At 54.7% G+C, this 22,924-nt stretch overlaps 9 protein-coding genes and 1 non-coding gene across 10 annotated transcripts; 5 read left to right on the top strand and 5 right to left on the bottom strand.

Moving 5' to 3' along the window:
* Positions 1 to 142: 142 nt before the first annotated feature.
* PHACADRAFT_263362 (uncharacterized protein) lies at positions 143 to 1,300 on the bottom strand. Its single transcript, XM_007400397.1, has 6 exons — positions 1,242 to 1,300; positions 1,000 to 1,183; positions 861 to 947; positions 749 to 812; positions 456 to 696; positions 143 to 401 (listed from the first exon to the last, which is right to left on the bottom strand). The coding sequence occupies exons 1-6, from the start codon at positions 1,263 to 1,265 to the stop codon at positions 321 to 323; spliced, it is 681 nt and encodes a 226-aa protein (XP_007400459.1). The 5' UTR covers positions 1,266 to 1,300; the 3' UTR covers positions 143 to 320.
* Positions 1,301 to 1,598: 298 nt separating this feature from the next.
* PHACADRAFT_103387 (uncharacterized protein) lies at positions 1,599 to 2,666 on the top strand (the record flags this gene model as incomplete). The annotated part of the gene is made up of 1 exon (XM_007400396.1): positions 1,599 to 2,666. One exon carries the CDS (start codon positions 1,599 to 1,601, stop codon positions 2,664 to 2,666), a length of 1,068 nt encoding a protein of 355 aa, XP_007400458.1.
* Positions 2,667 to 2,798: 132 nt separating this feature from the next.
* Positions 2,799 to 4,093, bottom strand: PHACADRAFT_32294 (uncharacterized protein; the record flags this gene model as incomplete). The annotated part of the gene is made up of 7 exons (XM_007399936.1): positions 2,799 to 2,888; positions 2,944 to 3,059; positions 3,087 to 3,246; positions 3,297 to 3,447; positions 3,496 to 3,781; positions 3,836 to 3,910; positions 3,964 to 4,093. 7 exons carry the CDS (start codon positions 4,091 to 4,093, stop codon positions 2,799 to 2,801), a joined length of 1,008 nt encoding a protein of 335 aa, XP_007399998.1.
* Positions 4,094 to 4,275: 182 nt separating this feature from the next.
* PHACADRAFT_129196 (uncharacterized protein) lies at positions 4,276 to 5,745 on the top strand. Its single transcript, XM_007400395.1, has 4 exons — positions 4,276 to 4,656; positions 4,715 to 5,178; positions 5,219 to 5,400; positions 5,455 to 5,745. Exons 1-4 carry the CDS (start codon positions 4,367 to 4,369, stop codon positions 5,560 to 5,562), a joined length of 1,044 nt encoding a protein of 347 aa, XP_007400457.1. The 5' UTR covers positions 4,276 to 4,366; the 3' UTR covers positions 5,563 to 5,745.
* Positions 5,746 to 5,969: 224 nt separating this feature from the next.
* On the top strand, positions 5,970 to 9,659 carry PHACADRAFT_263357 (uncharacterized protein). The gene is made up of 12 exons (XM_007400394.1): positions 5,970 to 6,113; positions 6,164 to 6,389; positions 6,442 to 6,606; positions 6,654 to 7,278; positions 7,331 to 8,225; positions 8,278 to 8,405; positions 8,461 to 8,616; positions 8,675 to 8,878; positions 8,935 to 9,040; positions 9,092 to 9,270; positions 9,326 to 9,475; positions 9,531 to 9,659. Exons 1-12 carry the CDS (start codon positions 6,017 to 6,019, stop codon positions 9,597 to 9,599), a joined length of 3,000 nt encoding a protein of 999 aa, XP_007400456.1. The 5' UTR covers positions 5,970 to 6,016; the 3' UTR covers positions 9,600 to 9,659.
* A 371-nt stretch (positions 9,660 to 10,030) lies between these two features.
* On the bottom strand, positions 10,031 to 11,778 carry PHACADRAFT_263356 (glycoside hydrolase family 5 protein). Its single transcript, XM_007400393.1, has 5 exons — positions 11,662 to 11,778; positions 11,508 to 11,610; positions 11,362 to 11,458; positions 10,620 to 11,308; positions 10,031 to 10,569 (listed from the first exon to the last, which is right to left on the bottom strand). Exons 1-5 carry the CDS (start codon positions 11,751 to 11,753, stop codon positions 10,120 to 10,122), a joined length of 1,431 nt encoding a protein of 476 aa, XP_007400455.1. The 5' UTR covers positions 11,754 to 11,778; the 3' UTR covers positions 10,031 to 10,119.
* Positions 11,779 to 12,437: 659 nt separating this feature from the next.
* On the top strand, positions 12,438 to 14,270 carry PHACADRAFT_263354 (glycoside hydrolase family 5 protein). Its single transcript, XM_007400392.1, has 5 exons — positions 12,438 to 12,554; positions 12,611 to 12,630; positions 12,685 to 12,767; positions 12,824 to 13,618; positions 13,668 to 14,270. Exons 2-5 carry the CDS (start codon positions 12,612 to 12,614, stop codon positions 14,121 to 14,123), a joined length of 1,353 nt encoding a protein of 450 aa, XP_007400454.1. The 5' UTR covers positions 12,438 to 12,554; position 12,611; the 3' UTR covers positions 14,124 to 14,270.
* Positions 14,271 to 14,400: 130 nt separating this feature from the next.
* PHACADRAFT_200129 (uncharacterized protein) lies at positions 14,401 to 17,713 on the bottom strand (the record flags this gene model as incomplete). Its single annotated transcript, XM_007400391.1, has 7 exons — positions 14,401 to 15,266; positions 15,318 to 15,384; positions 15,438 to 16,085; positions 16,302 to 16,646; positions 16,707 to 16,803; positions 17,189 to 17,362; positions 17,412 to 17,713. The coding sequence occupies 7 exons, from the start codon at positions 17,711 to 17,713 to the stop codon at positions 14,401 to 14,403; spliced, it is 2,499 nt and encodes an 832-aa protein (XP_007400453.1).
* Positions 17,714 to 18,333: 620 nt separating this feature from the next.
* PHACADRAFT_t135 lies at positions 18,334 to 18,405 on the bottom strand. Its single transcript has one exon. It is a non-coding gene; the product is annotated as a tRNA-Gly (tRNA).
* Positions 18,406 to 18,455: 50 nt separating this feature from the next.
* On the top strand, positions 18,456 to 22,903 carry PHACADRAFT_213156 (uncharacterized protein). Its single transcript, XM_007400390.1, has 8 exons — positions 18,456 to 18,531; positions 18,586 to 18,653; positions 18,719 to 18,793; positions 18,844 to 19,487; positions 19,537 to 19,691; positions 19,743 to 19,826; positions 19,877 to 20,322; positions 20,378 to 22,903. Exons 1-8 carry the CDS (start codon positions 18,522 to 18,524, stop codon positions 20,588 to 20,590), a joined length of 1,695 nt encoding a protein of 564 aa, XP_007400452.1. The 5' UTR covers positions 18,456 to 18,521; the 3' UTR covers positions 20,591 to 22,903.
* The last annotated feature ends 21 nt before the right edge of the window (positions 22,904 to 22,924 follow it).

Genomic DNA, 22,924 nt, shown 5'->3' with positions numbered 1-22,924 from the left:
AATACGCACGCGCATTTCAAGGTGCTGTGCTTCCTCTATGGTCAGGGCTGCTGCGCGCGTCGTCCACATGCCAGGCCACCTTTGCAGTGATCTCTAGTACCTTCTGATTTAACATAGCGCGGTGTATCTACACTGCGCGCGGGCGATGTCCTACCTACAGGCACTACCACGCAGCCGATATTCGCATAATGAAGAGGTGTTTCTAGTAGCGCGCTGACTCGCAGTCATGAGTCGCTCTTCCGCGCGAGATAGATGCGCATCAGACAGTCGGCATACATACGATTGAGAGCAAAGTCGGCAACGAAGAGTATATACACCGTCTAGCCTTCTTCATCCATCGCTTCCATGCCTGCATTCTTCCACCACGGCACAGGGCCAAGACCCTGCTCAGCAATAGAGCACTAAAATTTGCCGACTGATCAATGGAAGCCACAAGCAACGCAACTTGAACGCACTGTGATCGTATACGGCGCTCTTCGCCCCTCTCTCTCTTTCGACGTCTGTCCGTTGGCCATAACCCCCTCCTGCGCTTTCGGCGGACCGGGCTCGTCGTCGTAGAATTCGTCGGCTTCCACCCGTACACGGACCACCTCGCTAGAATCAATGTACATTCGCGACGTGAGGGGCGTATCAAGGAGGTCTGGGGTGACTGAGTCGGGATCTGCGACCCAGAAGTATGCCCGCTCGTTAGGATCACTAAGTAGCTGTCTCAGCATACGGTGTATGGTAAGAATAAGGGGAGACTAACAAGGCTGACGGCTCAGGAAGGAATATTCGCGGGATATATACATCGTCAAAAAAGCCTAGAGTCACTGGGATGGCATGGGCACCTGTCATCTTCGAGACCACGTTGAACGTACATCTGATACCGTCCTCATCGGAGGATTTCACTTTCGCTAATATGACTTCCGAAGGGAAAGGCCGAAAGACGACAAGACGAAAGACAACTAAGGCAAAGTGAGAAGACACAAATAGACCTTGTGACTGCGACAACCGCACCTTTATACCACAGAAAACCATCGCCGTACCTCACCTTTCCTTCGCCGACCTCCGCCAGGTCGAACACGCTGACACATAACCCGACATCGTGCAGAACACGATTCGCATACTTCTTGTTCAGTTCATTTGTGATAGCTTGTTGCGGTGGAAGGCCGAAATGAGAAGGGTGGACCGCAACGGTGTCCTACGTGAACTCGAGTGTAAATTAGCTAATTTCCACGCTGGTCGTGAAGGAGACTCACTTTGATTATTGAAAGAACGAACATCTCCGAGTAATGTGCCCGCTACGCGTCTCGCAGGTCGGGGGGCTAGGCAAGGCTTACGTGCATAGAAGGTAAAGGGTCGACGAGCCCTACTTGAGGTGAGGTCTGGGAATAGGACGCGATGGGCGCCCGAGCCCTGCGCAACTTCTTACCGAGACCTCCCACAACGTGAAGCTGCATCAGGTATAGACTCCTAGCAGGGGTCTTTTCTCAAGTCCGGAATCGCACTATCGGGTTTCATGTGACGTTTGCATCATCAGTGTGTCAGTTTTATGGCCCTTTAAGCCCCCGTTTCCACTGACTAAATGATTTGCGCAGAACGTTCATCCTACGGGGATGCAGCACTTGATCGCCCAGAACTGCATCGAAGACGTGCTACTCGAGATATTGCACGATCTTCCGCCTCATGATCTGGCAACGACAGCTCGGCTCTGTCGTACGTGGTTGTACGCTTCCAGGGTACTGCTTTACCGACACATCCATTTCAATACGTCAGTCCCTTCCGCCGCCCAACTCGAGGCCTTATTACGCTCCTCGCCTTATTTGCGCACCTTAGTACACTCACTTGTGCTGTTCCACCAGTTTCCCGCCAAGGATGTCCTTCTGGAGTGGATAGCCTTGTTACCGGAGAATGGTCTAGTTTCCGTGAAGTTTGAGCGGATGCCGCTCGAGGCCAGTTCGATGTCGCTGCTGCAATTTCCCGCTATTCGTACTTCGAATGAGATTATCATCGGCCATCCTTACTTCCTGCTGGAAAATCCGGAACGGCTGTCCGACATCCTCTCCTACCCTTCCCTAAGACGACTCTCGCTTTTCATTCCGAAAAGTCTTCCCATCCGACCATCTATCGCTCTCAGACTGAGCCGTCTAAGCTTGGCTATCTTGACGGAGCACTGCCCTAGATTGCTTGAGGAGATGCTGAGAGCCATTACATCCCCTCTGATCCACTTGAACCTCCTACTGCCATGCCTCGAGTCAGACACAGCCTCCTGGCTTGGCACCATTCTCGCCCGACATCTCCCCACACTGAGGTATTTCACCGTCAAGGCACTGGACCAGGACGAGATTGCTCCGCTTTTGGACGACATGATCACGTCACTGACTTCGGTGGAAGTCCTCGCATGTGGGGTCGGCACGTACACGTCGAAGCTTTTCAACGGGCTGCCTGCGTGCCTCCGGTCGCTCACCCTCGAAGGTCGAAATCACGATCCCTTCCCTGTGCCAGAGCTTTCTGACGCTGTCGCGAGACTTCGTTCTCGCAGCACCGCGTTTGAGAGCATGACCATTGGCCGACAGCCCAGTTACGCTAGCCACCGCCATTTCGATACTCTATCACGCACATGCGCCTCTCTCGGCGTCTCCTTCACTATTGCGAAGCCTCGTCTCGGAGAGCATTTTCTTTGAAAGCACGAATGCTTGTCAACGGATCCAGCGAATGTGCATCGTTGTAATCAATGCCTTCACAGCGTTTGCACCGCGATGCACCACTAGTAGCAGCTTATAGACATACAGTAGATGAAGTGGAAATGAATTACTCTAGCCGTACCACTTGTTGCCTATACGCGTCTCGGCCTTGGGGCGCTGAGGGATAGTCGAGGTCCGAATGTCAAACACCTCGATAGCTCGCTTCAGAAGTTATGCTTGTCAGCCCACGCAAGAAGTGTGTACCCAAATTGCTTACCTTCCAAGTGGCCATGTCGAGCTCCATGACCATCTGGTGCTTTCTCAGGCCTTCGGTATAGTCATCTGCGGACGGCGCTTCGCAAATAACTGGCATGTATGCGTCTAACGGACGGACTATGAGCTAGTCGGGCCTCCACTCACAGATTATAGGCTCGCCATTCTCGATTTCCAGCGCGCACTTGCCGTCGCGTATCAGGAATGAGAGGTGAAACAGATTCTCAACCGACTGTGCGAAGTCGTTCGGGTTGACGATGAACTTGAATAGGTTGACCTTGCCTATGGTCTCGAGAATTCTCTCAAGCTATAGAGTGATCAGGACAGGCGGCAAGAAAATGGGCAATTTTCACGTACTGCCGCCACGTTCTTGGTTGTCTCGTTTCCTGAGCGCGTGATATCGTCCTCCGTAATCTCCTGTGGCTTTCTCTGGTCTTCCTTGTGCTTCTCGAGCCGGGCTCGCTTAGTCACATTCCGCTTCTTCTGCTCGACAGAGAGCGGACCCAGCCTAAATGAGAAGCTCAACAAAATGTACAGTGATCGTCGGCAAACGCACATGAAGTCCATGACCGGCACGCGGTGGCTCTTTGCAATGGCTTTCCAGCCAATACGCTCCCATTCGAGAGGGGCGCCGTCTCCGTCGTCATCGTAGGAGTCTCTGTCATCGTCTTCAACTTCCTCAACATCGTGACGCCCGCCCATAAAGATGACGAGCTTGCTGATGTAGTCGTCTATGTCGAATGCGCCGCTACCGGACTTCATCGCGCGCGCCATCATGGCAGACTGGACGGACGCCTTGACGAGGAGGTCCGAGTCGAGCGTCGCCTCTCCTGTGCCCTTCACTATCATAATGTCATAAATCCAGAACGCCATTGTTTTATTATGAATGCGCTTACCGATCTCGAAGAGCTTGTCGGCCACCTTGACGGTCTGCAGCATGAACTCAGCTGCACCATCTTGGTTCTGGCGTTCTGGTGATTTCTGCGTTATTAGAGCAGAATAATACGTTTGCAGCGCCACGGACCTTCTATCTCTGCCCTCAGGTCGCGATACCTTTTGCGCAGGTCGCGTCGTTCCTCAGGGTCTTGATCAGGGTCGTATGGTATAGTTGCAAGGCTTGAGGGCCCTGCCTCCGCATATTCTTCGTATGACATCTTCTACCTAATCCGCGGAACTGGATCTGGATGGGGTCTGGAGAAAAAAATCAACAAAGTCAGGAGGAGGTCGTGGTCGCGTAGAATGAGGTGCGCTTCGCGTTTGTTTGGTGTTGTTGGCAGCGCGTGCCTCGCACTTGCGTGATCCGGAAGGTCTTTCTCACGTTTTTCTACTGAGTTCTCGCCTTCATCCCTGCGTTCAGGTCTGTGTACTTACCGGAAAGGCTCTGAGCTCCCCTTGTGTATTTAGATTCTTGTCGGAGGTAGAGAAGCATGACCGCTCCCACTTCCGTCTCAAAGTCCGAGAAGGCTTACATCCAATCTTCACTTCACGCGCCAGATGCTCTGCGCGCGGACGGACGGTCACTCAAAGACTTCCGCAATGTCTTCCTAGAGACTGGTGCGGCACCTCTCGCAAATGGTAGTGCACGCGTCAACTTGGGCAAGGCTTCCCACGAAAGCGGAGGCGGGACAGAAGTTATTGCGGCAGTGAAACTGGAGGTGGAGAATGTCGAAAATGGTGACGGTGTCGACGGTGGAAGAATCGTCTGCACAGTACTATGGTGCGCTTTCTTTCATCCGTCGCCGCCTCCGAGCCTGAAAACCTGTCTCGGAAGGTAGCTCACCAGCAGCATATCCGCAGCTTTCCTCAAACGCTTTAGACGAGCTTCAATACGACTATACTGCAGTTCTCCACCAGACGCTCTCGCATCCAACACTGCGTCCATCTAACCTCGGCATACTGCCCCGCAAGAAGTCATGGCTGCTCAATCTCGATATCACGATCGTTTCGGACGCGGGAAACACGTACGACGTCATGTTCATGGCTGCACGCGCGGCTCTCTGGGATACAAAGGTCCCTCGGACGCGTAGCGTGCAGTATGCCGCTCGCAAGGGTTCAGCGCCGATGATACAAGCAGGAGAAGCAAGCATGGACGTAGACGAAGACGGTGTTCCCAAGAGTGGCTTCGACACCAGACGGATACCTACAGCAACCGATTTTGAGCTTCCGGATTTCTGGGACGAAGGAGAAGTCTTAAAGGGAAGGGAGCTATGGCCTGTCTGTATCACGCTGAACATCGTGGGTCGTCGCTTTGCAATAGTCTTTGGGAATGGAATGATTAGATATATTGATACAGGACTCGCCCATCTATTATTTGGATGCGACACCAGCCGAGGAAGTCGCTACTCCGCTGAAGCTTCTCCTAATGTTCTCCTTCCTTGCTGGGGCATCACCGAACCTGCAAGGCATGCGCCTATTGGGACCTGGTGAAGCACAGCTCGTACAGCTCAAAAATTTCATCACTGTAAGGTGTTATGACCGCTCCGGGTAGCTGCTCCGAATTCTCACAACTGTCCAGGAGGGTGAGACCTATGCGAAGGAGCTGTTCAATGCCCTCGAAGCAAAACTGCGAGATGAAGATGTTAGGAGAAATCAGAAAGCCCGCGATAAGTTCACCCTTCGATAGAAATTGTAGTGTTTTTGATGTAAATGCCGTGCGTATGATGTGGAATATACAACTGTCTGTCTGTAGCGCGAATGGCTGCCCGAGGCTGCAGCCCGCCACATTTCACCAGTTGTGTGACGGTCACTGTGACATATTGTGACAGCGCGACTAATTGCATCACGCTCGAGTCACGGTGAGCTGTGAGGGTTTATGGATGCATAGATTGCATCGATATCTTCCATCTCTCTATCGGCTCTCTCCCCCTCGTACACATCTTCGAACGATGTCCCAAGCAGCAGAGACACCCGCGCCTCCAGCTACTGACGCCCCAAACCCGAACTCGAAGAGTGCAGGTGAGTATGCTGACACACAGTGCGTGGCAGCTGCTGAAGATGTGTCTACAGCGAAGAAGGAGGCGAAACGGCTCGAGAAAGAGGTGAAGCTTGCAGCTAAGCAAGCCAAAGTCGTAGTAAACATGCCTGCGGGCGAGAAGAAGGTCAAGGCAGAGAAGAAGAAGAAGGAAGAGGAGGATACTCCGTTCGTGAACACGACACCAAAGGGCGAGAAGAAAGGTGCGTGTCAGATATTTGGCTTCGAGGTGTGAATTCTCATTCCGCTGTAGATGTTACCCAACCCATGTCGGACAGTGGCTACGACCCCATTGCTGTCGAGGCCGCTTGGTACGACTGGTGGGAAGCCCAAGGTTTCTTCAAGCCACAGCTCACGCCGAACGGCAAGGTCAAGCCTGAAGGCGGATTTATTGTACCCGCACCTCCACCGAACGTCACTGGAAGCCTGCACATCGGCCATGCGCTTACAACCGCCATCCAAGATGGTCTCGTGCGATGGCAAGTCACGCTTACGAATTCGCAACAGGCATTCGGACTGACTGCGCTGCAGGAACCGGATGCTTGGGAAGACAGCACTATTTGTTCCCGGATTTGACCACGCTGGCATCTCTACTCAGTCCGTGGTAGAAAACCGGCTGTGGAAGTCGTCCGGCAAGAGCAGGCATGACTTGGGCAGAGAAGAGTTCCTTAAGACCGTCTGGGAGTGGAAGGAAGAGTGGGTTCCAGTTATTCTCCCGCTGGCTCCATGCTTACTCCGAATAGTTATCAAGGTCGTATCACGAATCAACTCAAACGTCTCGGAGGCAGCTATGACTGGTCGCGTGTCGCATTCACTATGAACGAGAATCTTTCAAAAGCCGTCGTGGAGACTTTCTGCAAGCTCCATGAGGACGGTATCCTCTATCGCGCTAACCGTCTCGTCAACTGGTGCGTGCGCATGAACACGACGCTCTCGAATCTAGAAGTTGAGCAAAAACAGCTCACCGGTCGAACGCTGCTGAACGTGCCCGGCTATGATGCGAAAGAAAAGTTCGAGTTTGGTGTCATCACGTCTTTCGCGTACCCAATCGAGAACTCGGATGAGATAATCATTGTTGCGACCACTCGTCCGGAGACCATGCTTGGTGATACCGCCATTGCTATCCACCCGCAAGACCCGCGGTATAAACACCTCCACGGCAAGTTCGCTGTCCACCCCTTCCTTGGCCGCCGGATTCCCATCATATGCGACGATATCGCTGTTGACATGGAGTTTGGGACTGGTGCCGTGAAGATCACGCCGGCACACGACCCGAACGATTACGAAGTTGGTGTCCGCCACAATCTGGAGTTCATTAACATCCTTAATGATGATGGTACGTTCAACGACAATGCAGGAGAGTATAAGGCACGTCCCGAGGCTTTTTTCCGAGAGGTTCGCGCCTAACCTCAGCCTCCAGGGCATGAAACGCTTCCACGCTCGTGTGGCCGTCGTCAAGGCTCTCCAGGAGCGAGGCTTGTATATTGAGCAGAAGGACAACCCTATGCAAATCCCAATTTGCAGCAAGTCTGGCGACATTATCGAGCCGATGCTCAAGCCCCAGTGGTGGGTTAACTGCAAGCCGCTCGCGGAAGAGGCTATCAAGAGAACACGCGCCGGCGAGCTGCTCATCCAACCAAAGTCGTCAGAGAATGAGTGGTACCGCTGGCTCGAGGGAATCCAGGACTGGTGTATCTCGCGCCAGCTCTGGTGGGGCCACCGCTGCCCTGCGTACTTTGTGCGCCTCGAGGGCCAGAACCAAGACAGGAATGACGGCAAGAACTGGGTCGTTGGCCGTACGCTCGAAGAAGCGACTGCTCGCGCCGAGAAGTTCGCGGGAGGCGCCAAGTTCACGCTCGAGCAGGACGAGGACGTGCTTGATACCTGGTTCTCGTCCGGTCTTTGGCCGTGGTCGACCCTCGGCTGGCCGCAACAGACGTTCGACTTTGACACGTTCTATCCTACGTCACTGCTCGAGACTGGCTGGGACATCCTCTTTTTCTGGGTAGCGCGCATGGTCATGCTTGGCGTGCACCTTACGGGCCAGATGCCGTTCAAGGAGGTATACTGCCACGCGATGATTCGCGATGCACACGGCCGCAAGATGTCTAAATCGCTTGGAAACGTCATCGACCCGCTTGATGTCATTCAGGGTCTTGACCTCGAGACGCTTCACCAGAAGCTGTATGAGGGCAATCTAGACGAGAAGGAAATCGCCAAGGCGAAAACCGGCCAGAAGAAGGACTTCCCGAAGGGTATTCCCCAGTGTGGTACCGATGCCTTGCGGTTCGCTCTGTGTGCATACAGTGGTGGAGGTAAGTCCGCAGGACAATATTCGCTTCTATATCTAGTACCCACGGATTTCAGGGCGCGACATCAACCTTGAGATCTTGCGTGTGCACGGCTACCGCAAGTTCTGCAACAAGGTGTTCAACGCTACCAAGTTTGCCATGCTCAAGCTAGATGATAAGTTTATGCCACATCCGACGGCAAAGGTCCGCACTCTTAGCCTATCTATAACTTCTGGCAACTAATGGCATGTGATACTAGCCTACGGGCAAGGAAAGTCTTGTCGAGCGCTGGATCCTCAGCAAGCTCAATATCGCTGCCGAGGAGACGAACAAGCAGATGGTCGAGCGTAACTTCATGGCTGCGACAAACGCCGTGTACAACTTCTGGCTGTATGAGCTTTGCGACATTTACATCGTGCGCGCTAACTCGCCCTACTCTGTGTCATTTTGCTAACACGGATTGCACTTTGTAGGAAGCGATGAAACCTATGACAGACGAGTCTGCGTCGCCTGAGATGCGAGAGTCCGCCCAGCAGACACTGTACACCTGCTTGGACCACGGTCTTCGTCTCTTGCACCCTTTCATGCCCTTCGTCACCGAGGAGCTCTGGCAACGCCTGCCGCGCCGGCCAGACGACTCGACACCGTCGATCATGCTCGCTCAATTCCCTCTCTTCGTAAGTATTATTTGTGTGTTGTATGATGGGTCTCGGGAGCTCACTTTGCGTGGTAGGACAAGGACTACGCATTCGACGGGAGCGACTTCGACCTCGTCTTCTCCGCGATCAGGACCGGGCGTTCGCTCGCGGCTTCATATAACCTGCAGTCCGATATTCAGCGTAAGTCCTGGCAGTCTCCTTTAATCCCCCGTGATGCTAAGTCTTTGGCAGTGTTCATCCGCGTATCGAACAACAAGGAGGCGCAGCTCTTTGAGTCACAGGCGCCGACAATCGTTTCACTAACCAAGGGATGCAAGAGTGCAAAGGTCGTTCGCGAGCTCGGGGACGTCCCCCCTGGTAGCGGTTCCGCTGTTCTCACACCCACCGTCGTCCTCTACTTGCTCGTCCGCGTACGCATTTGTCTTCTCGTATTCTTTGGGATGGCGCACTCACCCCGACATTCAGGGACTGGTTGACCTGGACGCCGAGATAGCCAAGTGCGAGAAGAAGCTGCACCTTGCACAGCTCAACCTAGACAAGATTGTTAAGATCGAGTCCCAGGCCGACTACGAGTCGACTGTCCCTGCAGATGTCCGTCTCATGAACGAGGACAAGGTATAGTGACGTGTATGTCGAGAGTTTTAACCCTGATACTGATGACCCATAACAGAGGAAGACATTCGAAACCGAGATAGATAATTTGAAGACCTCTATAGAGATGTTCGAGAAGATCAAGTAGATGTGCTCTTGGCTGTCGTGCTTGTATTAGACAGGCTTGTAACATCACACGTCTCTTCATCCACTTTTATAGTTGGTGGCTGGTTTCTCGGCCTTATCCCAAGGCGTCCACGTGAACGTTCAGAGCTAAAGGCTACTTTGTGTTCAAATTCTGAGTTGAGGTGCGAGAGGGAAATTGTGCATGAACAGAGCTCAACGTTAAGAAAGCTTAAGTCACTTTATTATACAATACAACTACTGTACGAGTTTGAATGGGAGCAACGTCATGCGTCACAGTCCTCCGCAAGGGTTGTAATTTTTAGGTCTTGTCACGGAACTTTACACCAAATCTGGGCCAAAATCGAGATAAATTGAACGAAAAATCTCCAAAAATCCCAAAATTACTGTTTTTGGTGATTTAGCGCCGGCCGTTGCTCTCGCAGATGCTGGCTTGCATGTCACACCTCGGGGATTGGTTGCTCCCATTCAAACTCGTACAGTACAGGGGCTCTTTGTTCTGATCGTTGATATAGACAATTATTTTACGCAGACTGCGCGACCAGACTCGCGTTGTCGGTGAGAACCTTGTTCAGGCCGTCGCGGTGCAGGCAGTTCTCGTACGCGAAGCTCTTCGCGATTATGTCGAGCTCCTCGGTGCTCTTCCCGCGGAAGTGCTCCGCCCACTCGCGAACGAGGAACTCGGAGACGAGGATGTTGCGCGAGAGGCGACCGATGCGGTCGCTCAGCTTCCAAACCGGCGCCGGGTACAGGTCCTGATGTTCGGGCTTGATCTCCCGCTTAATGAGGTCGATGAGCGGATTGTAGATTTCGCGCACGGCGGTGTCATCCGCGCCCCACGCGTCGATCGCGAGCCGGTGCTTCTTGGCGAGGAAGTCCTTGAAGAGCGTCATGTATGGCGTGTCACGCGAAACGTGCACCATGCCCTGGAAGCCGATGTCCTTGTACAGCCAAATCGACCAGCTCAGACGGTCCTGAATGAGGCATTAGCAACGTGCATATAGCTGACAATATAGCTACTTACCTTGTTGTAGATCTCCAACTGGTCCTTCAGCACCTTGTACCGCTCCTCGTTGATCGCATCCGTGGCGACGCCTTCGTACTCCTTGCGCGCGTACACCGGGCCCCACTCGCCATTCCAAACGCAAAGCCCACGTTGGTCCATCCACTCGCGCTTCTTCTCATAGCTCCTCCTCAGACGGCGCTGCTGCGCCTCGCTGCCAACGTACGCCTCTGGCGCTGCGGGGAAGCCGAAGACAGAGTAATCGTGGATAGCGTACGCAGTGTTTTTCCACCTCGTTTCCGCGTCACCGAAATGCGAGAAGTCGGAAGCGAAGGTGTTGCCGTCAAGGAAGAGGGCATGGTCTGGGTCGTGTTTGCGGATCGCGGCGTACACGCGATCGTAGAACGCAATGAGGCGCGTCTGGTACGGATCCGTGGGCTCGTTGAGCGGGTTGTAGCCTGCAATCCAGGTGTTTGCGCGGTAGTGCTGCGCAAGCTCTTCCCACAGCCAAACGACACGGTCTTGGAAGTCCTTGTGTTCCCAGAACTTGGCAATATGCGTGCCGGCATCCGCGTGCCAGTCTGTGTTCTGGCCGCCGGGTGCGGTGTGCAGGTCAAGAATGGTGTATATGCCGTGCTTTGCACAGATGTCGATGACACGATCAAGGTGCTTGAAACCTTCGGGCTTGAGGACTCGTGGGTTCATATCATCTGGAATGAGGTTCAGGATCGATACGTGAGGATGCATGGAGGCTGCGGCGCGCCTTCAAAGTGCCTGTAGTTGAAAGGGAGGCGAATGCAGTTGAGCCCGAGGCTGCTGAAGAAAGCTGCATCGGCATCGGTGAAGAAATATTCTAAGAACTGAAGACTGTAAAATTTTCGCAAGAACCGCTAACACTAGGCTACACACCTTGTCGAAGAAGAACTCGGACTTATCCTGGCCTACGACGTCCGCGAGGGCAGCACGGATCTGGTACTCGCATCCGGGGTAGCCCGAGATGAAGTTCTCCATGCTGCAGATCATTAAATACATATTTCGACAACGGTGTCAATAGTGTACGCACTTCATCCATCCACCCAAGCCTGCGCCACGCAGTATAACTTCCTTGCCGTCCTTGTCGACAATTTTGGTGCCAGAAACTTGCAAGTAAGCCATGGCGGAGTATACAGGGGCTGATTTGGTAGGTTAAGGGCTGTCCCTCCCACATTGCACATTCGTAAGGCCTTATAACTGTCCAGTGTTTCTGCATGGCGGGCCGGGAAGAACTTTAGACTCGCAACCGAGTATTTCCCGACGGAGCATATCGTCTCGCTATCTCAGTCGGGAGCTTTTGATTCAGCACGGTTGGTTGTCGAGATGGTTCTCCATCCGGCCTGCATGTGGTGGTCGAGAGCCGAGTCGTCAACATTCCGTCGTGCGTTGCGCTGTCTGAAACAGTATGTTCTTCCCACGCCAGCTTTAACTTGCACAAACCGTCGTTACCGCCCCTTCGCTTACACCATGCCGCTACGCTCTCACCAACATATTCACGGAATGCATATCCGCGATGCCGTATTTCAGAACACACGAAAGTCTTTTCCGTTCAGCAGAGCTATCGCTTGAAATGGGCCGACCTTTCTCACGTCCGAAATACTTCCGGTGGGCGAAACGATACAAGCGGGCTATCGCGAAGGGTCCCCGGTTCTTCTTATGGAGACGGCAAAGGATGCGAATTGTCATGTGTTGGAATACATCATCGTGAACACTGTATGCGGCCCGCTGCGAGCCTTCGACATCACTGACGAAGGTATAGAAGGCACCGCGTCGATTGGAGCTCTCATCACCCTGTGGTCGTGCCGGACCCTGAGAGGGTGTGCAGGATATGGCCAGCTTCATAGGCGTCGAAGGAACAAGGTTGGTTGATGCAAGTGGGAAAGAGGTGATTTTACGAGGCGCAGGCCTCGGGGGATGGCAGTGGTTAGTGCTGCGTCGGACTTGTGGCCGTTCGGACCTATGCTAACATGCACACCTAGTATGGAAAATTTTATCAGCGGTACTTTATGCCTCTTGAGAAGGATGTAGGCATGTTCATCCAAGATGTCGACAGGTTTTCCTGGATGTGAATTCCAGATTCGCGAAGCTCTCGCCGAAACCATCGGCACAGCGAAGGCCAGCTTCTTCTTCGACAAGGTCAGACCTGCTTTGTCTCCAGTCACATTTTCCTGCAAGAACTAACTTGAGAGCAGTTCCTCGAATATTTCTTTACAGATGCCGACGCAGCCTTCTTCAAGTCCATCGGGCTGAATTGCATCCGTATCGCGCTCAACTATCGTGCCTTCGAGGATGACATGAACCCGCTCGTCCTCAAGGATTCGTGCTTCACGCAGCTCGACCGCATTGTCAGGGTCTGTGCTGCACATGGAATCTATACCATCCTGGACATGCACACCGCGCCTGGTGGCCAGAATGGCGGCTGGCACTCGGACGCCGGTACGCACCTCGCGCTCTTCTGGATGCACAAGAACCTGCAGGATCGCCTGGTCTGGCTCTGGACAGAGCTCGCGCGGCACTACCGCGACGAGCCCTGGGTCGCCGGCTACAACCCGCTCAACGAGCCCGCGGACCCGACGCCCGACGCAGCACGGCTCATCGGGTACTACGACCGCGTCATCGCAGCGATCCGCAGCGTCGATCCGCACCACACGCTCTTCCTCGACGGCAACACCTACGCGACCGACTTCTCGGGCTTCCCGGATGACGCAGGGCGACGCTGGTCCAACATCGCGTTCGCGATACACGACTACTCGCTGTACGGCTTCCCCAAGACGCCCGAGCCCTACGCGCGCACGCCCGAGCAGACGCGCCGGATGCGCCGGAGCTACGAGAAGAAGCGCGAGTGGATGGACGAGCGCGGGCTTTGTGTCTGGAACGGCGAGTGGGGCCCGGTATATGCGCGCAAGGAGTACGAGGGCGACGACTGGGAGTCGATTAACGAGCGTAGGTACAATGTACTCAAGGATCAGCTGGAGCTCTACGACAAGGTCAGAGAGCCCAATTGTTTTGGTGAAGAGGCACTGACAAGACCTGTAGGACCGCCTGAGCTGGTCTATCTGGCTGTACAAAGACATCGGCTTCCAGGGGATGGTGCATGTTAGCGCAGACACGCCCTACATGCGGCTCCTGAACTCGACCGGCTTCCTCCAAAAGAAGTACCGGCTCGCGGTCGACCCGTGGGGCGCGAATGACGCCGCGGTGAAACATCTGTACGCGCCGCTCGTGCAGCTAGTCACGGAAGCGGTGCCAGAAGAGGCGCACCGGCGGCTGTATCCGTACCCGGTCTGGACGCTCGAGGGCAGGGTCGAGCGCATTGCACGGTGCATGCTCCTCGGTGAGTTCCTCGTAAAGGAGTGGGCAGAGCACTTTGTAGGCAAGACGGAGGAGGAGTTGGATGAGCTCGCAAAGAGCTTCCTCTTTGAGAACTGTCTCAAGAGAGAAGGGCTCAATAAAGTCCTCACGGAACATGCCAAGAGTGTAGGGTTGGTATAACGTTGTTAACGCTACATCACACTGAACACCTAGCGCACTAACTGAAGCATGTGCCCGCGACGACCATCTCGAGAGTCAAACAAATCAGAATTCATTCATTGTTACATCCTAGTGTTGTGTTACGTCTTTGATACACGTTCTAATCCATTCAGACACTACGTTATCGTGGTTAGCATAAGCAGAAGAAGAAGAAGAAAAAGCAAGGGACAGAGAAAAGAAGTGTTAAAAGAGCTTGGGAGCCCGGTGTGTATGGGGGCCGTCATCGTCATTGTGGTAATCACCAGTCGTTATCAAACACGTTCCTCTCCTTCTCGCCGCCTATCCGGTTCGCGGCGTCCCCAAAGTGCTCCTTCACCCTGTCAGCGACGACGACGCCGCTGCGCTCGCCGGTGAGCGGGCTACTCTTGAAGCGCGTGCCTTTGGGCACAGGCGTATTCGACGCGCCCGACGCGGCGCGGCGTATCCGTTCCGCGCGGATCGCGTGCTCGAGCGATGGTGACGAGCTGCGCGACCCCGTGGGTGTAATGAGCAGCGAAGGGAGTGCCGTGGCAGGTACAGGCGCCGGTGCGCGTAAGGGGCTGTTGATGCTGCGCATGCGGGCGATGCTCGACGGGACGATGGGGGACGGAGCAGCGAGGACGGGAGGCGGCAGGGAGGGGAGGGCGGACGGCGCGCCAGAGGTATATTCGTGCAAGAACGAGCTGTCGTCGGCACGTTCGAGCCCGTATTCGGATTTCGTATCGTCGTCTGCACCATAGATCGTTTCGTCGAGGAGGCTTCCCTCAGGAACCGTCGCGGGGGCAGCGTTGTCGTTCTTGTCCAGGAAGACGTGCGCCCGCTCTTCGCGTGGGGACGGCGGCGCGCTCCTGGAACGCGTAAACCCTAGCCCTTTGAAATTCAACGCTTTCAGACCAGTTGGTTTGATCAGCGGTGTCGCCATCAGCGGCTTTGTCATCTCCCTAGTGGATGTCGAACCCAACGGCATAGAAGGAATAATAGAACTGGGGTTACCAGCGAGCTCGGGAGCGGAGATCTTGCGCTTGACAGAAGAGGATGCTGCCTTTTCGTTCTGCGTGTATGACTCAATCATTATGGGATGACCCTGCGGGTCAAACTCATCATAAATTTCCTCTCCGATCAGTTCTGCACCACACCGTTAGTAGGGTTTTGGACGAAAATGGGAGATACGCATACCCTCCAGGACATCCTCCAGTGTGATAATACCTAGAGGCATGAGAGCAGGATCTAATGTTTGCAAGAACTGAGGTCGCAATCAGCAACTCGCATATAGCCTCATTCGGAGGTTCACCTCACCTCGTCAGCACCCTCTTTAGCCAGGACGGCGTCGGCGGGCATGCTTTGCTCCCATTTGCCGAACGAAGCCTTCGGCAGAGTCATGTTGCCCGTACGAACCTTCCTGTCGGCTTCAGTGCCATCCTCGCCGTCCTCGCCGTCCTTGCCGTCCATGTTGCCCATCTCCACGTCGTGTATGCGCTTCTTGCTGCGGCCTCGCCCAACCCTGAAACGCGAACGCTTGCTGCTGCTGGGCCCCGCGTCATCAGTCTCGCTCTCGCCGTGACTGTCACCTTTCATTGTCTCGGCATTGTCGCTCTCTCCCTCGTCCTTGGTAGGCTTGCGCGAGAAGGGTATGCGGCGGAGGACAGGACTTCGCTTGCCGGCACCACCATCGCTCTCGTCTTCGGATTCGCTGCTCGAATCACTCGAGTCGCCGTCGCCCATTCCGACACGGTGACGGAGACGCCGCGTGAGGCCCTTCTTCACGGCCTTCTTCACGCTTACGGCTTGCTCCACGCTGAAACGACTCACGATGGCCATGTGGGAACGGCCTTCCTGGAATTTGTCGAGGATGCCAAGTAGCGGTTCGTTGTTCGGTACAAACGGAACCTTATTCAAGGGAATCTTGCGGACAGGAACGGCATCGTTAGGATCGAGGAGAACGCACTGGAGACGCAAGGTCAGCGCATATATTCTCACGGTGTGATATAGCTGAGGTACTTTCCTGCTTGACAAGTAAAATACCAATAATTTTCTTGACCTTCTGGGTGTGAGCAGGGCTGTGGTTACTATCAACGCTATTGATCACGTCGTTGGAACATAACCTCGCGCCCTGTAAATATACTAAGGACTTGGCCTTTGAAAGATAGGTAGATGGCGTACCTGCACGAGCAGATGTGACACGGGAACTTCGACCTCTTCGTAGACGGGAACGCGGGAATGTCCGGTCTTGCATATGGTCCTCAACGTTTCGAAGTCGAGCTTCGCATCAATAGATAGCATGAAGACGTCTTCTATAGGGGTCATGGCCTGCTTTACAACTTTCTCTTGGAGATCCAGAGCGCCCCCAATGATAGTGACTGTGTCTATCTTCAAATCGCCACCGCGCTCGCCTGCATCCGAATGCATCGCAATCAGTTCCTTGAGCTCCGTACGTCGATAGATAATTCCATGCTGGGGACCCAGGACGAATTCAAGCAGTTTCGCGATAGGCCACGCCACTAAACCCTGATTGAGAGTGTTTTCTGAGTGCTTCAGGATTCCATTCACAGCTTATTGTTCACTTACCAACGTCCACAAAAGGAGCTGGACAAAACCAGCCATCTTCGCACCAATGTACATCCCATAACGCGTGCAAAGCGATTGCGGGATGATCTCCGAAAAGCTAGATATGAAGCGAAGTCAGCATCGGCGTGTACGGATCTCATGAGCCATTCAATGGGCCAGGCTGGCCGCTGTATGCGCGTATCGAGCGGATCTGCCAGTGAGGCTATGCGGACAGTTCTGCCGGCAGCCGCGCATGTTTGAGAATACCCCTTGCACTCCGTCGACGTTGCTCAACGCAATGACCGTGATCGACGAAGCAGAGTACCCGTTGAACGGGAGAGCACGTGATGCCGCGTCAGCAGGCTGTGTCAGCTGGGCGTGTACGCGACGCGTAATATAACACCACGCGACCATGAGGTCATGGCAGTGCAAAGCGTGCCGCAACCGCGAAAGCTCGTGCCGAGAGTGTTTCGGAAGCGCAGTGATAAGATACTGCCACTCACATTACGATGAGGACCGTGCTGACGACGACGCTTTGCACGCCACCGCCCAGGACGGGGTCGGAGATGACGGGGAGCGTCTCGTTGACGATCATGTTTGCCAGGAGCAGTGTTACGAGCAGGAGGTGCCCATTCTTGCGGATGGGAATGATCTTGCTCGCGTACGCCTTCTGTTCACTGCGCATATAGTCAGCATGGGAGCCAATATAACGAAGGAGCGACTCACGGTGTGCCACTGATACTCAAAACCTGTAGCTGCGTCTCGTCGAGACTCATGTATCCCAGCGTCAGACCGGCAAACAGACCGGACAGTAGGACAAGAATCGGGATGAGACATGCATAGGCCGCGAACACGGGACTGTGGCGGTCGATGTCCCGCTTGGCAAACGAGTGAATGGGGCCTGCTCCGGGCTGGGCGAGTGAGTCTGGGGCAAGACGAGAGAGGTTGGGAACATATTGCGATGCGACTGATGCTAGGGTGAGGAGCAGTCTGGGAGTGTGGGGGCTATGTTGTAGAGTCGGTACCATTCGACAACGGCGCACTCGTCGTGAGAGACGGGGAACAAAGGTAAGCGCCCAACTTCCCCGGACAACTTTATATGTCCGAGTCGTCGCCTGGCATAGGCGCCTGCCTTATCCGGGAGGGTCTCGTGGATTCCGAGCGTACGTGAGCTCGCAGCTCGCAATATTTCGCCGCTTGCAAAGCGCTGCTAAAACCATCTGTTGTGTATCTCCGGCTTTGCAGCTCCTTATCCACACGGGAGAACTCAGACTTTACTGCCGTCCACTGAAGCAACAGTGGCGAGTAGAACAGCAGGGGACGTGTCTGACGTCCCCAACGTAAGATGCCGATGACCGCCATTATTATTCGCCGAACGGGCGTATCAGCGAGACACTTGCACTGCGATTATTCTAAAGATTCGAATGTACCAGATGACCAAGTGGGTGTTGCTTGCTCCGAGGCCCGGTTAAGTTACCTGAATACACCTTACTGCATCTGCCCGCCGCAAATCGCGAATGCACATATGTTGTAGTTACGATTTGCGATAACTGTCATCATGCATGTCAAGGCTCACTGGCAAGCATTCAGAAATCTCGAGACTGAAAATTGAAAAAAAAAGCAAAAATCTCACTAGAGGATAAAATTATACACCGAACGGGAATCGAACCCGTGCCGCTTGCTTGGAAGGCAAGCATGATAACCACTTCACCATCGGTGTATCCATTGTTCTGCATCTATGCATTGTATACTCTAACCGTTCAACCTATGAAAGCACTTCCCGCCTTGAGAACGTCAAGCACTGTACTTCATCGTCATTCACGCTCTCTTAGCGTCATGTATCCAGGTCAGTATGTGATGTACCATGGCTGCACGTGTTGACTTTTTGCCACTCTCATAGCTCAAGCGCACGTCGTGAAGACGTTTGACAAACTCGTCAATCTTGTCCCAGATGCAGACAAAGCTCGGGTGAGTTACATCGAGCACACTGCGTTCTCCGATGTCTCACGACGATCCACTACGGGACTTACAAGCCACAAATCGTCTTGCTCGTCGGAGAAGTGACGCCGTTCAGAAATGACACGGATCGCGAGATGACTTTCCGCCAGGTGCATCGCTTGCTTCGGTCCCCGGCTTACAGGGCTGATATCTCCCGTAGGAATCTAACTTCTTCTACCTTACAGGCTGCACTGTGCCCTCTTCCTACGCATTGCTCGTCTCGCAACCCGGGACATCGCTCACGCTCCATCCCTCCGTGCAGCTATTCATCCCTCCCATCTCTCCCGAGGATATCATGTGGTCTGTGCCTCCGCCCACACCCGAAGTTGCCTCCTCGACGCATGACGCCACGTCCGTGAAACTCACCACAGACTTCGCCGCGGCGCTCGAGGAGACGCTGCGCGCATATCCCGACGCGCTCGTGCACGTCCTGCCACACTCATCCCTCGGGTCTGCCACCGTCCCGCTCTTCCCCATCCTGCCTCAGCGTTTCCGCGATGTTATCACTACCATCCTCGGAAACGTCGTCGCCGATTCGAAGGTCACCAACGCGTACCTCCTCAGCGCCATCCATCTGGCGCGGCTCACGAAGGACTCTTACGAGATTGCGGAGATCCGCAGGGCGAACGAGATTAGCTCACGCGCGCACGAGACGGTCATGCGTGTGCTCGGCCTGGGAGTCAAACACCTGCAGGAGGGCAAGGTTGTCAAAGTGCAGGGTCGCCCACACCTCCCTGGCGAATGGCTCATCGAGAAGGAAGCTGAGGCTGAGGCACTGTTTGTTGCAAGTTGTAGGCGTGAAAAGTGCGTTCGCTGATTGGCATATTACGTACTCTTGTCTGACCTTGCACAGCGCAGTGCACCAGGCATACATGCCGATCGTAGCGTCGTCGACGCGCGCATCTACGTTGCATTACTGCTGCAACGACAAGGCCTTTGCTTGGGGACCAGTCGGAGCTAAAGATCACCTGAACAATGGGCATCTCACGCATACTCACCCAGGCGAAGGTAGGACCTAGATATTTTGCCATACTTATCCATGGGCTCACATCAGGCCAGATGAGCACTACAGCCGCAAGACTTTCGTTCCGCAAGTCCTGCTTATCGATGCGGGGTGCGAATGGGACTGCCACGCTTCCGACAGTAAGTTTCTGGTTTCCTCAGCAAGCCTAGCACCTAATGAATAATACTAGTCACACGGACGATGCCCGTCGGCAATGGCGGCCGCTTCACCTCCGAGGCCGCCGCCATTTACGACCTGGTGCTCGAGATGCAGTCCGAGTCGTTCAAGATCCTGCGCCCGGGTCTGCACTGGGACGCCGTGCAGCTACTCTGCCACCGCGTGCTCGTGCGCGGTTTCCAGAAGCTCGGCATCCTGCACGCGCCGAACGCGGAGACGGGGCCCAGCGTACCGAGCGGCGGCGGGTCGCGCTACTCGGAGGAGGCGATCATTGCGAGCGGCGTCAGCACTGCGTTTTTCCCGCATGGCGTCGGACACAGTCTCGGCCTCGACGTACACGACGTGCCCAGCGCGAGCAAGCCTGAGGTGAACCCCACCATCAAGCTCGATGGCATTGGGCACCCCGACTTCTACCGTTACCTGCGGCTCAGGCTACCACTTGCGGAGAACATGGTGGTGGTAAGTTGTACTTGTTTGGACGACTCCCGCGCTGGAGAGCTGATTATCGGGTCAGACCGTGGAGCCCGGCATCTACTTCTCGCCACACTTACTTACGGCGGTGCGCGACTCCCCGCTCATCAACCACGGCGTGCTTGCCAAATACGAGAGCGTCGGTGGTGTGCGCATCGAGGATGTTGTGGTTATCACCCAGAGCGGCTTCGAGAACCTGACCACTGTCAAGAGCGAGCGCAAGTGGATTGAAGCGGTCTGCAGTGGTGAGCTGTAAACGACTCCAGAGGTACAAAGCGAATGTGTACAATCAATGTATTTTTATCCTGTCTGGAATGTGCTGCTAGTGGTATAACAGAGGTGCCATAACCGATTTGCTTGTTCGTGCGTGCCACCGATACCCACACATCCGAGGTACACTCAATAATACGATCTTCCGCTTGCCTTCATCTCCTCAAAAGCCTCCATATACTTATTTGTGTGCTTGCTACGTCGATGAGCCTGCTCACCGTCAGGATACTCCACCTGAGTATCTGAACGGCCGAGGTCCTGAGAGACAAGTTTGCCGGTTTCTGTGTGGTTCGTTTGGAGAACACCCCACTTCACCACTGTCAAGCATGATGTTCGCTCTTCAACTACTTCGGCCACAATCCAATGTTCCGGCCGTGTCTTGTTAATGCCCACCAGGGTGTAGGATACATGAGGCGGGAGCACCCCGTGCATTCCCGCCGCTCGGACTACAGCCGACTTGTCCACCTCGTCGAACCGGAGCCCGAGTTCGTTCGCCACGCCGGTGCAGGTGGTATCATCGGATTTTCGCACGATGCGACATGGTCCAAGAGCGTATGTGGAATGCTTATAGGTCGCTGCCTCCTCCGTGTAGAGTTGTAACTGGTTTACGAGTCGGAGCGTCTGGCTGCCCCGTGGCATGTAGATCGGAGGCGGTAGAGCAGGTTCGCGCTCCAGGTACGCGCTCCAGGTACGCCTTCCAGGAGTTCCAAAGCCCAAAGGGCCTGTCAACCGCTTACTGAAGAAAGAGGAGCGTGCGGTTTTCTGCCGGCATGTGTTTTGATCAGGAGCATCCGCGCCGCCTCTGCGGAGATGTTCATCTCGTATAGCGGCAGCGTCTCGCATCCGAGATAGTACGCAAGGCCGGCGATCCTGTCCAGCTCGTTGCTGCAGCTGCGGGCCTTCAGCGATTGGATGAGATCTGTCCCGTCGCTCTGGTTGCCTATGCTCCACAGGAGGCGGTCCAGAAGGGTGAAGAATGCATCGGCATCAGGAGAAGGTTTGCCCGTCAGTCCTCCAGGCAACCAACTTCCGACGGTCTCCTGCAGGGCCCAAACTCTGTTAAACCAATGTCGATCTGAGGTTAGGAGGTGTGGTGATGGATCAAACGGCAGTCCAGGACCGTTGAAATAGGTGACACATGTCCTGTGCACCAGTTTCCTAGGCCGTATCCAGTGTGTAGGTCTGTAAATTCAGCCGATAGTAGGGACGTCGAGCTTCCACTGCTCAAGACGTTGAGGCTCGTCGTCTGCGCGGCCTTCTTGTCTCAGACACAAGACGTCCACCCAGACATACGTCGCGCCCAGATTTAGCAGCTCGACGTGGATGTGCTCTGTCGCGCGGGATTGGGACAGGCCACTGCCGACCGTTGATGTTTGTCCACACCGACTTATGCCCAGCATCGGCTACCCAGCCGTGCGACACAGCCCAAATGTTGCTAGGAATCTGGTTGACGACTATGTTTTCCCGCCGTGGCACAGCGTGAAGGGGAAGGACCTGGTTGCTGCACAAGTCCCACACACGCAGGGGCGGGATGTTAGAGTTTTGGACGCAAGAGTCTGATATAGCGGCGCGTCTAAGATCATCGAGATCCGTCTTGCGGTCCCCCATCCATCGTAGGACTTCTGCGTGGTCGTAGTAACTCCACCACGGACGCATGTAACCGTATGCTTCGCCGAAGTCTCGGGAGATACGGAGAGTATGTTCGAGGCGGTCCTTGAGGCCACGATTATTTAGAGTGTATGTTGTACCGAGCACGTGGTTGAGACGATGGAGAAGGTCGTCGACGGACATATCAGAGCATTCGGCGAGGTCATCGGGAATGGCGTGAGGGTCCACATGGACCCACTGAAAAGGGACAGAAGAGCGCTGCTCTGGCTTGAGAGCAAAGGTGGCTGGCCCGGTCGATCTGAAAAGGACCTCTTCGGGGATAGTACCTGACATAGCGGGTTGTGCCACCCCCAGACATTCAGTCGGTTAAGCTCCCCTTTGACCGGGGAGGGAACCGTATCGTCGTCCAAGTAGAGATACGTCCCTTCGTCCGGGAAGGGAACCGAATCTTCGTCCGAGGGAACCGACTCTTGGTCCAGGGAGGAAAACGTGCCTTGGTCCAAGGAGATAACCATCCGAGTCCGCTCTTGAACGAAGGTAGGAATCCTCGTCTCTCCGCTGCTCTTGTTTCCCCACGGAGCACCCTCAGAGAGGACATCGGTCGATGTTCCCTCCAAGCTGAAGCGTCGGCTCATTGGCGAAGGACTAGCGACTGCCTAAGCACCACATCAGCATGGGCTGCAAAAAAAAAAGGCGAGCCTCTGTCTGACCT

This window comes from Phanerochaete carnosa, assembly GCF_000300595.1.
Source record: "Phanerochaete carnosa HHB-10118-sp unplaced genomic scaffold PHACAscaffold_10, whole genome shotgun sequence".
In the NCBI taxonomy this organism is placed as follows: domain Eukaryota; kingdom Fungi; phylum Basidiomycota; class Agaricomycetes; order Polyporales; family Phanerochaetaceae; genus Phanerochaete; species Phanerochaete carnosa.
Note: the sequence above shows the minus strand (reverse complement) of the source record. Positions and strands in the feature narration are given on the sequence as shown.

Coding starts and splice junctions, on each gene's coding strand:
- PHACADRAFT_263362 (XM_007400397.1), bottom strand. CDS start 1,265: ATGTTCGTTCTTTCAATAATCAAA. Junction 697..748: donor CTTCCTGAGCCGTCAGCCTT/GTTAGTCTCCCC, acceptor ACAGCTACTTAG/TGATCCTAACGAGCGGGCAT. Junction 402..455: donor GAGCGCCGTATACGATCACA/GTGCGTTCAAGT, acceptor GGCAAATTTTAG/TGCTCTATTGCTGAGCAGGG.
- PHACADRAFT_129196 (XM_007400395.1), top strand. CDS start 4,367: ATGACCGCTCCCACTTCCGTCTCAAAGTCCGAGAAGGCTTACATCCAA. Junction 4,657..4,714: donor ATCGTCTGCACAGTACTATG/GTGCGCTTTCTT, acceptor CTCGGAAGGTAG/CTCACCAGCAGCATATCCGC. Junction 5,179..5,218: donor TATCACGCTGAACATCGTGG/GTCGTCGCTTTG, acceptor TGGAATGATTAG/ATATATTGATACAGGACTCG.
- PHACADRAFT_263357 (XM_007400394.1), top strand. CDS start 6,017: ATGCCTGCGGGCGAGAAGAAGGTCAAGGCAGAGAAGAAGAAGAAGGAA. Junction 7,279..7,330: donor ACAATGCAGGAGAGTATAAG/GCACGTCCCGAG, acceptor CTCAGCCTCCAG/GGCATGAAACGCTTCCACGC. Junction 8,226..8,277: donor GTGTGCATACAGTGGTGGAG/GTAAGTCCGCAG, acceptor CACGGATTTCAG/GGCGCGACATCAACCTTGAG.
- PHACADRAFT_263356 (XM_007400393.1), bottom strand. CDS start 11,753: ATGGCTTACTTGCAAGTTTCTGGCACCAAAATTGTCGACAAGGACGGC. Junction 11,611..11,661: donor GGCTTGGGTGGATGGATGAA/GTGCGTACACTA, acceptor AATGATCTGCAG/CATGGAGAACTTCATCTCGG. Junction 11,309..11,361: donor CAACTACAGGCACTTTGAAG/GCGCGCCGCAGC, acceptor ACCTCATTCCAG/ATGATATGAACCCACGAGTC.
- PHACADRAFT_263354 (XM_007400392.1), top strand. Junction 12,768..12,823: donor CCAGCTTCTTCTTCGACAAG/GTCAGACCTGCT, acceptor ACTTGAGAGCAG/TTCCTCGAATATTTCTTTAC. Junction 13,619..13,667: donor AGCTGGAGCTCTACGACAAG/GTCAGAGAGCCC, acceptor CAAGACCTGTAG/GACCGCCTGAGCTGGTCTAT.
- PHACADRAFT_213156 (XM_007400390.1), top strand. Junction 18,654..18,718: donor CAGATGCAGACAAAGCTCGG/GTGAGTTACATC, acceptor GGGACTTACAAG/CCACAAATCGTCTTGCTCGT. Junction 18,794..18,843: donor GCGAGATGACTTTCCGCCAG/GTGCATCGCTTG, acceptor TATCTCCCGTAG/GAATCTAACTTCTTCTACCT.